Genomic DNA, 18025 nt, shown 5'->3' on the forward strand with positions numbered 1-18025 from the left:
CGCAGTAGCCGCACGTGCATCAACAAAGTAGTGCCAAGCGTGCGCCTGTGTCATAAGTAAAGGGCCGGCTGGCTTGACCATTAAAGGGTGCTGTAACCCCCAAAGTACACACCAAACCAAATAAAAAAATATTTTCTGTGTTTGTGAATTGTGTGCGCAGTAGCCGCATGTGCATCAACAAAGTAGTGCCAAGCGTGCGCCTGTGTCATAAGTAAAGGGCCGGCTGGCTTGACCATTAAAGGCTGCTGTAACCCCCAAAGTACACTCCAAACAAAATAAAAAAATATTTTCTGTGTTTGTGAAATGTGTGCGCAGTAGCCGCACGTGTATCAACAAAGTAGTGCCAAGCGTGCGCCTGTGTCCCATAAATAAAGGGCCGGCTGGATTGACCACTAAATGGTGCTGTAACCCCCAAAGGGCACTCCAAACAAAATAAAAAAATATATTTTTTTATGTTTGTGAATTGTGTGCGCAGTAGCCGCGCGTGCATCAACAAAGTAGTACCAAGCGTGCGCCTGTGTCCCATAAATAAAGGGCCGGCTGGATTGACTGCTAAAGGGTGCTGTAACCCCCAAAGGGCACTCCAAACAAAATAAAAAATTTTTTTCTGTGTTTGTGAATTGTGTGCACTGTGGCTGCACGTGCATCAACAAAGGAGCAACGCCAAGCGTGCGCCTGTGTCCCATAAGTAAAGGGCCGGCTGGCTCATTTCTTAAAGGGTGGTGTAACCCACAAAGTGCACTACTCTCCAGCAAAAATGAAAAAATATTTTCTGTGTTTGTGTGCGCCTGAGCCGCACGTATATATCAATATAACATAAATGGAGGACCAAACTTTCTCCGATAAAAATAAAATAGGGAAAGACAAAGAACCACTTCCTCCTAGTGCTGTTGCTGCTGCTGGGAGTTGTTCATCATCCCAGAGAGGAAGTAGGAACACCACTACTTTTACTAAACAATTGACCCTCCAACAGTCCCTAGCGAGGAGGATGAAGTACGACAGCAGTCATCCTGAAGCAAAACGTATAACTGAGGCCCTGACTGCTATGTTGGTGTTAGACGTGCGTCCAGTATCCACCATTAGTGCAGTGGGATTTAGACAATTGATGGAGGTAGTGTGTCCCCGGTTCAAAATCCCGTCTAGATTTCACCTGCATCCTCAAAGCAGCAGCAACAAGCGTGCATCTGTCTGTTAAAGGGTGGTGTAACCCTCAAAGTGCGCTCCACAAACAATAAAAAAATTCTTCTTTTTTTCTGTCTTTGTGAATTGTGTTGGCTGTAGCCGCACCTGCATCCTTAAAGCAGCAGCGACAAGCGTGCGTCTGTCTGTTAAAGGGTGGTGTAACCCTCAAAGTGCGCTCCACAAACAATAAAAAAATTCTTCTTTTTTTTTCTGTCTATGTGAAATGTGTGGGCTGTAGCCGCACCTGCATCCTTAAAGTAGCAGTGACAAGCGTGCGGCTGCCTGTTAAAGGGTGGTGTAACCCTCAAAGTGCGCTCCACAAACAATAAAAAAATTCTTCTTTTTTTCTGTCTTTGTGAAATGTGTGGGCTGTAGCCGCACCTGCATCCTTAAAGTAGCAGTGACAAGCGTGCGGCTGCCTGTTAAAGGGTGGTGTAACCCTCAAAGTGCGCTCCACAAAAAATTAAAAAATTCTTCTTTTTTTTCTGTCTTTGTGAAATGTGTGGGCTGTAGCCGCACCTGCATCCTTAAAGCAGCAGCGACAAGCGTGCATCTGTCTGTTAAAGGGTGGTGTAACCCTAAAAGTGCACTCCACAAACAATAAAAAAATTCTTCTTTTTTTTCTGTCTTTGTGAATTGTGTGGGCTGTAGCCACACCTGCATCCTCAAAGCAGCAGCGACAAGCGGGCATCTGTCTGTTAAAGGGTGGTGTAACCCTCAAAGTGCGCTCCACAAACAATAAAAAAATTCTTCTTTTTTTATCTGTCTTTGTGAAATGTGTGGGCTGTAGCCACACCTGCATCCTCAAAGCAGCAGCGACAAGCATGTGTCTGTCTGTTAAAGGGTGGTGTAACCCCCAAAGTGCGCTCCAACAAAATAAAATAGTCTTCTTTTTTTTTCTGTGTTTGTGTGTGAAATGTATGCGCAGTAGCCGCACCTGCATCCTCAAAGCAGCAGCGACAAGCGTGCATCTGTCTGTTAAAGGGTGGTGTAACCCTCAAAGTGCGCTCCACAAAAAATAAAAAAATCTTCTTTTTTTTCTGTCTTTGTGAATTGTGTGGGCTGTAGCCACACCTGCATCCTCAAAGCAGCAGTGACAAGCATGCGTCTGTCTGTTAAAGGATTACATCGGTGACAGCATCCAAGTAGGCATGTCAGACAGTCCATACCTGTACTGGCAGGAAAAATAGGCAATTTGGAGGTCCCTGTACAAACTGGCTCTATTTTACCTGAGTTGCCCCCCCTCCAGTGTGTACTCCGAAAGAGTGTTTAGTGCAGCCAGGAACCTTGTCAGCGAAAGGCGTAGGAGGTTGCTTCCACAAAATGTGAAGAAGATGATGTTCATAAAATGAATTATCAACTCTTCCAGGGAGACCAGCCTCCAGAACGTACAGAGGGACCTGTGGTTGTGGATTCCAGCGGGGAAGAATTAATACTCTGTGAGGATGAGGATGTACACAACACTAAGAGGGTGAAGAATCGGTGGATGAGGAGGATGAGGATGACATCTTGCCTCCGTAGAGCCAGTTTGTGCAGGGACAGTTTAATTGCCAGCTTGTTTTGTGGGGGCCCAAACGAACCAATCATTTCAGCCACAGTCGTGTGGCAGACCCTGGCGCTGAAATGTTTGGTTTGTTAAAGTGTGCATGTCCTGTTTATACAACATAAGGGTGGGTGGGAGGGCCCAAGGACAATTCCATCTTGCACCTCTTTTTTTTCTTTGAAAAACTAGGCCCCAAACAGTACATAATTGAAACTGCCATCCTGTCTGCCACTGCAGTGTCACTCCTAGATGGACCACGTGTTTGTGCCGCCCACTCGTATCTCTTAGCATAGTCATCCAGCTACCTCGGTGCAACCTTTTGGACATAAAAACACTATTGTGTGGTGTGAGGTGTTGAGAATAGACTGGAAATGAGTGGAAATGAAGGTTATTGAGGTTAATAATAGCATAGGAGCAGAAAAACACACAAATTCTGTGATTTTAGCTGTTTTTATGCTTTTAAAAAAAAAAAATACAGATCCAAAACACAAAACCCAGAACCCAAAACACGGAAAGGTGGTTTTGGCAAAACCAATCCAGATCCAAAACACGAAGAAAGATCCAGATCCAAAACCAAAACACGAAAAGTGGCCGGTGCACACCCCTAATATATATATATATATATATATATGGGACACCAGTGGCACACCAGTGACTGCACCAATTATCAAGTATCAACTATTCTTACTTCAGCCAGTGGCTGTGCCAACTATCAACTATCAATTCTTATGTCAGCCAATGGCTGCACCAATTATCAAGTACAACTATTCTTACTTCAGCCAGTGGCTGTGCCAACTATCAACTATCAATCCTTACACCAATCATCAAGTACAACTATTCTTACTTAAGCCAGTGGCTGCACCAACTATAAACTATAAATTCTTACTTCAGCCAGGGGCTGCACAATTATCAAGTATCAACTTTTGTTACCTCAGCCAGTGGCTGCACCAATTATCAACTATCAATTCCTCCTTCAGTCAGTGACTGTATCAATTATCAACTATCAATTCTCCAATCCTCAAGGGGTACCCCAACCATCATCTTTGCACAGTCCTCAACTCTATTTACCACTCAGTTTTGATTCCGCCTAGGAATCTTGGCAGCCAGATAGCTGGATGCAACCTTTTGGCCGTTTACTAGATGACAAAATGTATATTGTCAGCTGTGAGGTGGCCAATATTGACTGGAAACAAGTGGAAATAAATGTTATGGAGGTTATTAATACTGTAGAAACAAAACAATCCCATTTTATGTGATTTTAGCTGTTTTTATGATTTTTTAAAAAAAAATCAAGATCCAAAACAAATCACTGAAGGGCGGTTTTGGCAAAACCAATCTAGATACAAAACCAGAGGGGATACAGATCCAAAACCAAAACCAAAACACAGGGGTCGGCGCACATCTCTAATATGCATGGATCTTTCATAGGCGAGGCTAGCGCCCTTAGCCATGTGCCCCATAGTAGAGGTGTGCGCTGACCCCCGTGTTTTGGTTTTGGATCTCCTTGTGTTTTGGATCTGGATCTGGTTTTGGATTTTTATCCTTGGTGTTTTGTTTTTAGGTTTGGTGTTGGATCTGTATTTTTTCCCAAAAAATTATATAAACAGCTAATACCACATAATTTGGGCCTCTTTTTGTTCCTTCAGTGTTATTAACCTTAATAACAATCATTTTCAGGCATTTCCATTCATTTTTCACCAATATAGGCCAAAGGTTGCAGCGAGCTGGCTGGCTAAAGTAAGTAACAGAGCAGAGACACAAACACACAGCAATTTAAAAAAATCTAGGACATCTATGAAACATTGTCACACAGCAGTGGCAGATATGATGGCAGTTTAATAAACTATAATAAAGTCAGTCAGCAATGCCCCCAAATTGTGCAAAATATAAAGAAAAGAGGTGCAAGATGGAATTGTCCCTACCACCCACTCATCATGGATAGGAGAGGAGTCAGTCATGCTTATGAAATTGGATGCAGGACTACTTCCACTCACGATTGAGGATGTTGATGATGATGCAGGTGTTGGTGGTGGAGATTGAAGGCACTTGGATCCAGATAGAAGGGAGCAGCTAGGTGACACTGGACTGATTGTTGTTCGTTTTTTTGTCCACAAAGCTTCAGAATTTGAAATACCCTTTGGAATTTGATGAATGTGCTGCAAGTGATGTAACAGGAAAGAGGTTCCAAGATGGTTAAGGTCCTTACCTCTACTCACTGTTACATGGCAATGGTTACAAATGGCTTGGCAAAGGTTGTCCAGATTTGGGTGGAAATAATTCCACACATGAGAGGTGGATTTTTTGGTCCTTTGCCCAGGCATGGCAACAATGGGATTTTTCCCACCATGGGCAACAACTGTTGCCTGATTTACAGTCTTTACACAAACATCCTCGCCATCAACATCTGCATCATCATCAGCATCCTCATCATCCTTGTTGTTATCACAAACTACGTAAATCCTCCTAATGCAATTCCACAGAAGCATCCTCGATTTCTACGTCAGCATGTTGACTTCTGCTGCTCATGCCCACATTTGCAGAGGGCACACAAATGGTGGAAGGAGGATCCTCTTCAAGTACAGTATTAGAAAGGTCAGGCTCACACATGGCTACCGCGGACGCACTTGGACTCTCCTCGGGGATCTGTGACTTTTCAGAGCACACAGTTGGTTACGGTGTCTTACTCGTCTTGACAATTTTTTTTTGTATCTCTCCTACAAGCAAAAGAGCTTAAATCATCACAACTAGAACTGCCAGTCATAAATAAAGGTCAAGACCTCATCCTTTCCTTGCCACTTTGTGTAGTGAATTGCATATAGCCAATTTTTTGTTTCTCTAAAGCTAACTTAGCTTTAGATTTTTTTTTCTTTAACAGTGTAAAAGTTGATTTTATATGGCCTGACTTAAGCTCTGGTGCATCAGTCTTCATAGATGATGTTGACTGCCTTGCATCGTCATCATGACTGCTGCCGGCAGCTACAAGGATGGTATGTGGATCCTGCTCTCCTGTCCTGTGACTGTCCTCCATACTCACTGCAGTCTTAAAGCAGTGTCACCAAGCAATTATAGCGCAGCTAAGTTGTGGCTAATGTACACAACCACACGAAAAAATATATATATTTTTAAATCTGGAGCACCCCTGAATGAGGCAGCAGCCCCTTGATAAACAATACAGGCAGCACCCCTGTGCAGCTAAATTGCTGATAAGTGTGGCTAACGTGCACACACACACACAATTTTTTTACAGTATTTTTGCACTTGGAAGGGAGAGCAACCCTGAATGAGGCACCAGCCCCATTATAAACAACACAGGCATCACTCCTGCGCAGCTACATAGCTGATAAGTGTGGCTAATGTGCACACACACACAGAAAAAAATGTATTTAATTTTTGCACTTTGGGGGGAGAGCACCCCTGAATGAGGCACCAGCCCATTGATAAACAACACAGGCAGCACCCCTGCGCAGCTACGTTGCTGATAATTGTGGGTACACACGCACACACACTGGGGGTGAAGAGCACCCCTGATGGACAGAGCACCCCCTGGACAACACAGCAGCACCCCTTATGGACTGCAGTGACACAGGAGCCACTGAAGCCCCCCTCTTCTGTCTGCAGCACAGTTCCTAGTATATAGAGTAACACAGCCCTTATGAACAACAGGCACAGCACAGCGTAGCAGCAAGCCCTAGTATGGACGGAGTGGACAATAGCCAGCCAGTCCCTATGACAAGTGACAACCGCCAGCCCCTATGCAGAATGGACATCAAGCAACCAGTTCCTGACAAGTGATAACAGTAGCTAGCCCCTTAAACACACATCAACAGCACAGCACAGCCCCCTCCTTCCTCTTCAATCTCCACAGCCAGAATAAAAATGGCAGCGATCGCGGGACTTTTTATACAAATCAAAGCCCGTGAGAATCCGACAGCCGGATGATGACGTTTTGCCTCATTTTGAGATCCGAGGCAGGCGGGAAAACTCGAGCCGACTCGGATCTCGGTTCGGATCGCTAAGTTAGAGTGGGTTCGGATCTCTGAGATCCGAACCCGCTCATCTCAACCCCATAGTATCTGTTCTCCCTATCACTATGTTAGATACTCTTGTCCTCTTTCTATTCTCACATGTCTCATACAGTTTAGATTTGACCACTGGGAAAATGGTGGCCAGAATACTAAGAAAAATCAAATCAGGATTTATGTAATATAGTCTGACTTCTGTAAGCAGCCAGCTTCCAGCAATCTCAGCTTCAGATTTAGATCTGGTTTTGCCTTTAAAATTATTGCAGATTTAAATCTGCAGCCAAGATTGCTGGAATCCCGCTGCTTCACAGATCTCAGAACCCCTCTTACATAAACCCCATCATGTGTGAGCTGTAGCCCTAGTGCACAATCAGAACTCTGCTGAATGGAATGAGATTTTGAATGAGCGTTCACTAAGAAAATGGTGTTGAAGAACCTAGTGCCTTTCAAAACCAAATACAATGGAGATCTGATTCAACTCTCAGTGACACAAGCAAGGTATTTGAAGGTGCTGATTCACACATACATATAATAGATATAGGCAGTGGCAGATTTTATCTAGGAGTTGCAGGGCTGCAGCCCCCAGTAAAATCTGCCACTTTAGTGACTGCACTGGCTACACTGTGACTGGCAGTGGCTTCCCATTGGAAGCACTATCTGCAAGTCATATACAGGAAGGGCAGCCCACGGCGGAAGTGTTTTCTCCCCCTGGGACTGCCAGTCTATGGTTGTGATAAGCAGAGAGCTGCTCTGTCTTTTGGGCAGCCATACATGGCTACTAGGGGCTGCAGCTGATGCAGTCCCTAGAAGCCAGTGTTATACGCATGCACGGCCAGATCCATTGCACAGGCGCCGGGACCCAGCTGGCCAGACCAGTAGCAGAAGTCCTCCTCATGCAAGAGGGTAGGAGCTGCTGCTGGATATAAGCTATCTCAATTTGTAAAAATTAACAATAACACAATACATTTAAAGAAAGACGACACATCTGTCTATAATAGCATATCAACAGACATTTTAAACAAGTGTTACAAGCTATAACAAACAAATATACAGTAACAAAGATGTGTGCAAAGGTAAAAGCTAGTAAGGCAGCTTGTGGCTTTAGGGCGGCTTATTGCCCACCACTTAGTGCAATACTAAAGAATGACTCCATGCAATTATGTATTATAGCTAATAAATCCTTCTATTAACTTATTCCATTACTGCTGACTGCAAAGCAGACTTGTTTGCACTCCGCTTTGACACCGTTTATTGAGCTAGGTATTTCAGAGGCTATCCTGTTACTCCTGAACTTGCACAGTATACAAAGCTTGCATTTTCTAAACATAAAAAATATAGAACAAAGAGTGACAAATACTAAAATAATGATGACAATTTTAAGATACCCATTACCTGTCTTATAATAGCAATGTTGAGTGTTGTTACTTAGTTTATTAACTGGGACACTCATGTTACTACTTGCATAGGTGCAATTTGCTTTGTCAAGATCTAGAATATTTATTTCAGCAATTAATAAAGAATCCATCCAATTAAGGGAGCAGCAGTCAAATGAGTTACCACTGATAGATATGTTTTTAAGGCTATCCGTCCAAACGAGAGTTGCTCTTTCATCTAAAGTACGTAGAGAATTGTTTTGAAGATATAAACTCTCCAATGAAGAACAGAGTAGAGAAGGTGGAAACACATCAAGTCTGTTGTTGGATAAATCCAGTGATTTTAACCATTCTAGACAGGGAAGATTTGCTTGAGAGTTATTCATCCAGTTTCTGTCAAGTGAAAGTGCCTGTAGTGACTGTTCTACTTCTTTTAGAGCTCCTGCTTGTATATTCAAACCTACATTATGTGACAGATCCAGCGAGAACAAAGACTTATGGTGGAACACATGGGGTGGAAGGTTTTGAATGCTGTTGTTTTGCAGGTTTAAGTAACGAAGATTTTGAGCACCAGAGAAATTACTGCAGACGTTTCCAGGTGACATCGAGTTATTCTTTTCATTATGACAACTTGAACAAAACTTAATGTTGTTGTTTTTAAGATTAATTTGCTCAATTCCTGGCAGCATATCAAATAGCGATTGTGGAATGTATTGAATAGAGTTAGTCTGAAGGTCTAGGACCCTCAAAGAATGTAGAAAAGTGTTCGTGCTTTGTCCGCTTTTAATCTGATCCGAGATCTTAGTAGAGAAAACATCTGTCATGTTATGAAGACAGTTCTCAGCCATGTTTAACATTTGAAGAGTGCTCAGATTGGTTAGAAAAGACCATGGAAATGTAGTTAGATGGTTGTTACTAAGATCCAAGTCGATTAGATGTGTTAAATGTGAAATAACATTTTCAATGGCACTAGAAAGTTCCAGTTCGGCAATAGCTTCATACCAAGATGCAGTCCCCAAACTGTGGTCTGTTTCATATGAAGAAGGGATCAATTCACCTATATTATTTCTGGAGAGGTTGAGATGCTGCACCATATTGAATTTGGGCAGAACTGGAAAGTGCTGTAGATTATTTTGGCTTAGGTCTAGGTTGCTCAGTTGGTAGGATTCTTGAGAATTTTGACTAATAAAGAATTTAAGGGAATTTGAACTTAAGTTCAGCAAATGCAGCCAGGGGAGATCAAAGCTAGAAATACAATGCACGGCATTAAACGCAAGGTTTAGAACTCTTAGATCCTTCAGCGAGTTGAATGTACCAGTTTCTATCTCCACTATGTAATTGTTGGAGAGATCTAACTCTGACAGCCGTGGAACTCCAGCAAACATTCCAGAGAACAGGATTATTATTGCATTCCTTGAAAGATCCAGATTTAGCAGTGAAGAAGTGTTTGATAAATAACAGTGCACCATGTCACTGTCCAAGTTATTATTTGCAAGATTTAATGTTTTTAATATCTGGAGGGAGTGAAAAACCCCTTTGTGAGATGAATAATATTTGTGCAACCTGTTTGATGCAAGGTTAAGAAACTGAAGTTGTGATAAAGCATCAAGGGCTCCATTTTCAATGGTTTCCAGGTGATTGTAATAAATACTTAAATTCACAAGATTGTACAAATTTGACATGGATATATTTGTTAGTCTTGTAATGAGGTTATGTGATAGATCTAGCATCTTAATATTGTTTGGCAGCCTCCTGGGTATAGCATGCATGGAGAGGTTTCGGCAGTTCATTTCAAATACACTCTGCAACAAAGAAAATAGACTTTAGATTTGGTGCAAATATGATATAAAATATAATAAAGGTAAATATTTTTAAAATAGTGTCATTCCAGTTATCAACCTCCCTTAGCTCTCCCGATCACTAGAAACATGTGCTCCTAATAACTAATGATGCACAAGCAAATGTGGTATTTTCAGTAAGTTAAAGACAGTATTGCAGCTACTTCCTGTGGTTACTATCTTTTTTACTCAGTGTATGAAGAGTAGATAGTGAGGGAGAAAGTATACTTACTCCCTCCTCAGTAGCAATAGTCCACCCTCACCATGGGATGTAGTTATGAGTCTGACCTCTGTCGGGATACCAACCATCGGGATACCACTGTCAGTATTCTGACAGGAGGCATCCCAACAGCCGGCATTACATACCAATTCGCTCACCATTTTGCACATGTGTACTCATTCACCCAGCGTTTTTGCGCTATATGACACAAGATGCTTGGCGCAACCTTGACACTGTGCCACAGATATCTAATTTTGTAATTTTGCACAAAGGATGACATCTAGAAGTGGGCTGGCTTGTAAGCCACACCCAACTAGGCCTTCTATAACCTTGATTGGAAGCAGCCATCATAGCAGTAGTCCAAATTTTTGAAACAAAACAAAAAATAAGTATGCCCAAGCATGGCTTTCACCATATTGTACATGGGGCCTGGACCAGCCCGGGGCTCAGCCCTCCCCTTGCACCTAAGGTGCCAGGCCTCGGTCCGTGGCCCGCACTCCCTCGTACCCTCCTCACTCCCTTCCCCCCGACTTACCTGTAGCCTTCTCCATGTTTCCGGCCCCCCTCCAGTAGCGCATGCAGGGGGGGGTTTCTGAATACCCAGAAACCCCCCTGAGAGAGGGGAGAGCCAGTATCACCATGTTATTAAGCCCCACCCCTTCGTGGCAAAATGCAGCGATTCGCGGGTCATTTGGGATAAGGCGGAGCCAGTATGATGCAAAATAATTAGAATTCCATCATTTGGCTCTGCTCTCTCCCAATTGACCCGCGAATGGCGGCATTTTGCAGCGAGGAGGTGGGGCTTTTTGACATGGTGCCTGGTCTTGTCTCCATCTCCAACCTGCAGCATGGTAAGTGTGTGTACGTGTGTGTTTGTGTAATGTATGTGTGACATATGTGTGTGTGTAATGTATGTGTGACATAAGCATGTGTGTGTGTGTATATATATATATATATATATATATATGTTCCTGACGTCGGCACTCTCATTCAAATGCAATTAATAACCGCGGTGCCAGTCATAAAGTAGAATAATGTAACCAAGGCAGCGGCACTCAGCAGGATCACTCCAATAAAAACCACTTCAAAGACAATCCTTAAGCATGATCGACATTTCGGGTTTATTTCAACCCGTCTTCAGGATACACCAACACCAATATATAGAACCTCCAGGTCCGGCACTCCTTATGAAAAAGTAAACTGTGTCTGGTACTCTCACAGTGTGTAGCAAACAAAGATACACACAAAATATACAGCGGCACTCAGCATCACTGCAGCGATCATTTAGGAGCTGCGTCTTGTCATTATGTTTGGATGCTGAGTGCCGCACTACTGGCTGTATATATATATATATATATATATATATCAGTATATATATATATATATTATATATATATATATATACTAGAAAACTTTAAATATAGCACTGAGGAGACAGTGGTTGGTCTGTCTTACGTCAGGAGCTAAAGAGAACACAGGGTGGCTGCTGTGAGGTGTGAGTCATGTCGAAGACTGAGCAGTGCCACTGTGCAGGGGCAAATGCAGGATGTTTAAGGAGGGTATTCCATATAATATATATGGAATACCCTCCTTAAACATATAATATATATGGAATACCCTCCTTACAAAGGAATGTAAGTGGTGCACCAGGCTCATAAAATTAATAACTACACCAAAAATGAATGTGGATAACCAAACAATAAATATATATTAGTATAAGGTGGCTGCCAAACCTTCCAGAAGATGATCTATTCAGATAATCATTAGAAAATAATGGAAATGATGAAGGATCGGCGCCTTCAGTGTACCAGTTCTTTTTAGATACTTTGCAACAAACTGTTCATAGAGAGTCCATATGATCTTTAGGAGATGTCCTGACGGGATATCCGTATATAGAGCCCAAAGAAATAACTCTCAAAAAAAGAAAATAAAGAAAAAAACATAGTGTAGCCTGATAATATATAATCTGTATAATACATAGAACTGTGCTAATTGCACAGCAATAATGTGATCATAACAAAAACACGCAGAGGAGTCAGAAAAAACATAAATCACCCGTGTGATGGACCCAAACAATCACCAACACCCAAAAAATACAAGCCTCGTACCAGCTCTAGCTGTTCACAAGACAGTGGGCCTGATTCAGACCTGCTCGCAAGCGCATAGTGCTCACACGCGGGTCGATGGTGGCCCAGTGCGCACACGTGGTGTGCGCACTGCACATGCGTGAGCCCCGGAACGAGCGCAAAAAGCTCTGGCTCCATGGCTCACTACAAAAGGGGCGGCTGTCGATGTTGATCAACAGCTCGCCCCGTTTTGTAGGCGTGGCAGGGGGGTGGCTTCACAAACAGAGGCGTTCCCAAGCGAACGCCTGCCGTTTGTCTATTAGAGCCGGAAGCTCTCTGGGGCTTGCGGCCATGAGATCCTACCACAAGGGTCTCAACGCAAGCCCGATGGTCACGATGGTCTTGACCATCGCGACCATCATCCTGGCCACTCGCAATAGCTGTGGGTGGTCACCCACAGCTATGCGAGCGGCCAGGAGACCGCTCCAAAAAAAAAAAATTCCCTGATTCTTTCAGAGCGTCCATCTCTGAATCAGGCCCTGTGTGCATAAGGTCTCTTCTCCTTAGGTAAACTTCGGCTCCAATAAAGAGCCAGGCATGTATGGAAATATAAGGAAAAGCCTCCAGATCGTGTGATACGTTTTTAACACACACAATATTTAATTAAGAATACAATAAAGACTTGTACAATTTATCAGTAAAAAATGGGCTTATCTGTCCAAAGTGTTATGGAGGTGGTTTACATTAGGTCCAGTTCTCCAGCTCAATGCGTTTCGTCCCGCTGTGGTCTCTGGGGACTTCTTCAGGAGTAGATTAGACATGTAATCCATCTGATCCTATGAATCACAACAAAGGTAAGACCCGTATTCCTTGGGTCAATAAATACACTACGAATAGTGTTGTAACCACCAAGACAGCTAAAAAATGGTGGCCAATTATTAATTCTGATGTTGATCTACCAGCATTAAAAGATACCAAACTTTTGCAAAGTTATACCAGAGGTACTAATATCAAAGATAGAGTGGTCAAACTGGATATTTCCAATTTGACCAACACACGACCCAAGCACTTTTTGAGTGCTAGATAGGGTTGCTATAAGTGTCTTGGCTGTGTTACCTGTAATACCCTATTGATGGGACCCACATTTGGACATCCTCAGACGAGAAAGAGATATACTATTCAACATTATCTAACATGCACTACAATGCATTTAATCTATAGGATTACATGTCCCTGTGGTCTTGCCTATATTGGCAAGACCCAGAGATAATTCAAGGAAAGAATGGCACTTCATTGTAGTGCCATTAAACAGGTGCATGAGAAAGGTCATAGTGACCTGCCGGTGGCCAGACATTGTCTACAACAACAGCATAGTGTGGCTAGTATTAGAGCCATCATTATCGATCTTGTGCCTATCAGTCCCAGAGGGGGAAATAGGGCTAAATTATTGCTACAGAAGGAATGTAGATGGATATTTTACCTCAATACTCTGGCACCCAGGGGATTAAATGGGTCTCCAGTGTTATCTTTAACTCCCAGTTAGGGTATGTAACCCATTTAATAAATTAGTTTCATATAGTTAGATATAGTCATATATATTTTTTGTATATACTCCAGTACAGAGCTGGACAAAATAAAACGTCACTTATTTATTTGATCTATCATATAATCTATTTAGTTAAAAAAGTGATCTGATTGATGACCATTAATTGTGTTCATATTCTGTTAGTAGTTCAAATATTTTTTACATTTAGTTAAGTGCTCATAAGCTATTGATTTAATATATAATATTCTGAGACCAATAATATTGAGTTCATGTGGTGTGTTTTAAATAGTCGTTGTTAGTATTACCATATTTGCTATTATTGTGAAGTGTAATGTTATTTCGTATTATGGGAAACCATGTATCTTTTTGAAGTTTGGCGTCCTTAGTAACACCAGTTGCACACTTCATTTTGCAGCAGCTGTGTGACGCTGCCCGATGTAGTCAGTATTCCGCAACGTAGGGGATGCTGTACACCTCGAGGCAGCGGACCACAGGTGAGTGCAATAGGTAATTAAGCACACTGTGGGGTGGGTTTATATGTGTTTGCGTTTGTTGTATGTAGTTATACGTTTGTCCCTGAGGACGGGGGTTGTCCCCGAAACATGTCAGATTAAATAAAGGATGTTACTCTGATCTTAGTAAGGATTTGGATTTTTTACAAAAATTGGCAAAAAAAGCTAAAATCACATAAATCTGGCTTTTTTTTCTTCCTAGAGTGTTATTAACCTCAATAACATTAATTTCCAATCATTTACAGTCAATTTAGACCACCTCACAGCTTAAATTATAGTTTTCACCATTATCGGCCAAAGGTTGCAGTGAGCTGACTGGTTACCAAGCATCAGAGCAGCGGCGCAGCGGCACAGACACCACAGTTTAAAGCACATCTATGAAACATTGCCACACAGCAATGGCAGAAATGAAAGGTAGTTCAAGTTGTAATTGTCCTTGGGCCCTCCCACCCACCCTTATGTTGGATATTAAAAAGGACATGCAGAGTCACAGTGCTTTTATACATAGAGGGCTAGTTCCCCCCCAAAGGAGTCACAGTGCTTTTGATTTATACACAGAGGGCTACTGCACAAGGACTCATGGTGCTTGTATACACAGAGGACTAAGGCCCAAAGAGTCACAGAGCTTTTATACAGTGAGCTAAGGCCCAAGCAGTCACAGAGCTTGTATACAGTGGGCTAAGGCCCATGCAGTCACAGAGCTAGTATACACAGAGAGCTTATGCCCAAGAAGTCACAGTGCTTGTATACAGAGGGCTAAGGCCCATGGAGTCACAGAGCTTTGTATACAGTGGGCTAAGGCCCAAGCAGTCACGAAGCGTGTATACACACAGCGGGCTTATGTCCAGTAAAGTCACGGAACTTGTATACACACAGTGGGCTTATGCCCTGTCACGGAGCTTGTATAATAGACACAGTGGGCTTATGCCCTGTCACCGAGCTTGTATAATACACTCAGTGGGCTATGCCCTTTCACGGAGCTTGTATAATAGACACAGTGGGCTATGCCCTTTCACGGAGCTTGTATGCACTCACTGGGCTTATGCCCTGTCACGGAGCTTGTATAATACACTCAGTGGGCTTATGCCCTTTCACGGAGCTTGTATAATATACACACAGTGGGCTAAGCCCAGTCACGGAGCTTATATAATACACACAGTGGGCTAAGTCCAGTCACGGAGTTTGTATAATACACTCAGTGGGCTAAGCCCAGTCACGGAGCTTGTATAATATAAATAATACACTCAGTAGGCTAAGTCCAGTCACGGAGCTTGTATAATACACAGTGCACACAGTTGGCTAAGTCCAGTCACGGAGCTTGTATAATATACACACAGTGGGCTAAGCCCAGTCACGGAGTTTGTATAATACACTCAGTGGGCTAAGCCCAGTCACGGAGCTTGTATAATATAAATAATACACTCAGTGGGCTAAGTCCAGTCACGGAGCTTGTATAATACACAGTGGGCCTGATTCAGAGCCGCTCATAAGCGGCCGCTCGTTCGCTCCGAGCGATGTTCGCACATCTGCGCATGCATATGGGTCGTAATACGCATACGCCAACCAGTCAGTGCGGTCAGAAATCGTGTGTTCCCAAAATAGCGAATGCTTGCTAATTTGAGTGACAGAATGAGGCGTTTGTGGGTGGTAACAGGGGAAGGTGCTTGAAAACGGGGAGTGGAGATCCGAACGCAGGCATGCCAAACGGTCAAAATGGGCGTTTTAAGGGTGTGCATAATTAACAAAGCAGCGTCATCGACCACGTCACTTGGTTGTCTTTTAGCCTGAACTGCTCGCATGATTCCAGTAGGAAAATGCTACCACAAGAATAGCGAGCAGTTCATACGCCTTTCGATGTACTCGATGAATCAAATAAATAGCGGAGATGAAGTATGATGCGAGCAGCCAAGGGGCGTCTTTACAAAATAGCGAGCGCATGTTTCGTTCGCTCGCTCAGACATAGAGGCGTCAACAGACCGCAAAGAGCGAGCGCTCAATTTAAATAGCCAGCCCCTTTTTCTGAACGAGCGTCTGCAAATAGCGTCCGGCTCTGAATCAGGCCCAGTGCACACAATTGGCTAAGTCCAGTCACGGAGCTTGTATAATATACACACAGTGGGCTAAGTCCAGTCACGGAGCTTGTATAATATACACACAGTGGGCTAAGCCCAGTCACGGAGCACACAGTGGCAAGAAGTAGAACTACTCTCTCTAACTAATCTAACTCTAGTCTCGCTTTTCCCCTCTCTATCACTACCTAACTTAGCGTGACTGTTCCGTCTGGATGCAGTCACGCGAAATGGCGCCGACAGCCGGGCGCCGCACCTTTTATACAGGCCGTACGTCACCCGGCTCTCGCGAGGTCTCGCGAGAATCTGACGCCGGATGGGTGACGTTCGGCCTCGAGGTGGAATCCGAGTCAGGCGGGAACACCCGAAGTTGCGTTCGGGTGGACTCGGATTCCACCTGTTCGGAGCGGTTCGGATTCCTCAGAATCCGAACTGCTCATCACTAATATATATATATATATATATATATATATATATATATGCACACACCATACCCACACAGGGCCAATGCTACGGTGTTCAGCACCGCCCTGCAAACTAAATGTGCAAACATGTCCTTTTTCAAATGTTTCATATTTATAAATGTGCAAGGGAGAAAATTGGGGATGGCTGAGGAGACAGAGAGATAGTCTAACTTTTCTCTGCCACTAAACTTACATTAACCTCTAGGTTGGTCAAGGCTTTCCTCAGCTCTACCCAGAAGAGAAACTCAGAAAACTTGAAGCTAGGGATGGCCATTAACCATCAATGTTTCCAAAACATCGATAGCTGCTGGCCGATGTCAACTACTTTTGCCATCGATGGCAGAGAACTAATGATTCTCTACCACGATAGCCATCCCTACTTAAAGCAACTATCCTCAGCTCTCCCCAGAAGGAGGATGCTCTGGGCAGGGCTGTTGTTCCGGTTGCTGGTGGACCTGTGGCAAAGAGTGCGTGGCCAGCACCTGGTGTCGTAACTCAAAGTCATGTTGCTGACTGCTCCTTCAAATCAAGGCTATAAAAGGCTTAGGCCCTCATTCAGAGCCGTTCGTTAACAGCAGTACGCTCATTGCGTTCTGATGTTGTGAAAGCGCGCGCGGCGGAGTTACACTGCGCATGTGCGTACGGCAGATTGCAAGCTTTTTTTCACTCGTTCGGCAAATTGCGAACAGGAAGTGACATGTCAAATGTGATTGACAGAACAGGCCGTTTTTGGGCGTTGACGGGGGTGGAGATGGAAAAACGCAGGCGTGGCGAGGCGTTTTTGGGGCGTATATAAATTAGCTAATGCGAACGTCCAATGTGTTCATACCAACTCATACGTCACTGGCTGATCCTCTTTCCGTTCAAACTGCTCGCACAGCTTAGGGTCTGGATTACTCGACCACAATGGCCATGGCCATGTCCTTTTCCCCGGGCCTCCGCGATGTTTTATCGATTTCTCACGGCTTGTCAGATAAACAATCAACTTTGGATTGAAAACCAGCTTGTAATGTTTTTTTTTTTTTTCCCCTTTGTAATAGCACAAAACCGTACGCAGCTGAAAATCTCGGATGCTAACTTCAGGATTACACAATCAATTAGCGTTTTTTTGTAGGAATGTATTTTACAATTTGGTTAGTATTTTTGCATTTTGTAACAATATTGTAATTATTTTGTGTGTATTGTAACCT

General features: G+C 43.3%; 1 protein-coding gene across 1 annotated transcript in view; it reads right to left on the bottom strand.

The window, feature by feature from the left end:
* Positions 1 to 7933: 7933 nt before the first annotated feature.
* Positions 7934 to 18025, bottom strand: part of LOC148525141 (transforming growth factor beta activator LRRC32-like) — a 37979-nt gene continuing 27887 nt past the window's right edge. The window contains exon 2 of the mRNA XM_088471151.1: positions 7934 to 9922. Within this exon, the coding sequence (XP_088327277.1) occupies positions 7934 to 9910 (1977 nt within the window). The 5' untranslated portion in view covers positions 9911 to 9922. The remainder of the gene's footprint in view (positions 9923 to 18025) is intronic.

This window comes from Taudactylus pleione, unplaced genomic scaffold (assembly GCF_031769625.1).
Source record: "Taudactylus pleione unplaced genomic scaffold, aTauple2 ptg000111l, whole genome shotgun sequence".
Lineage (NCBI taxonomy): Eukaryota > Metazoa > Chordata > Amphibia > Anura > Myobatrachidae > Taudactylus > Taudactylus pleione.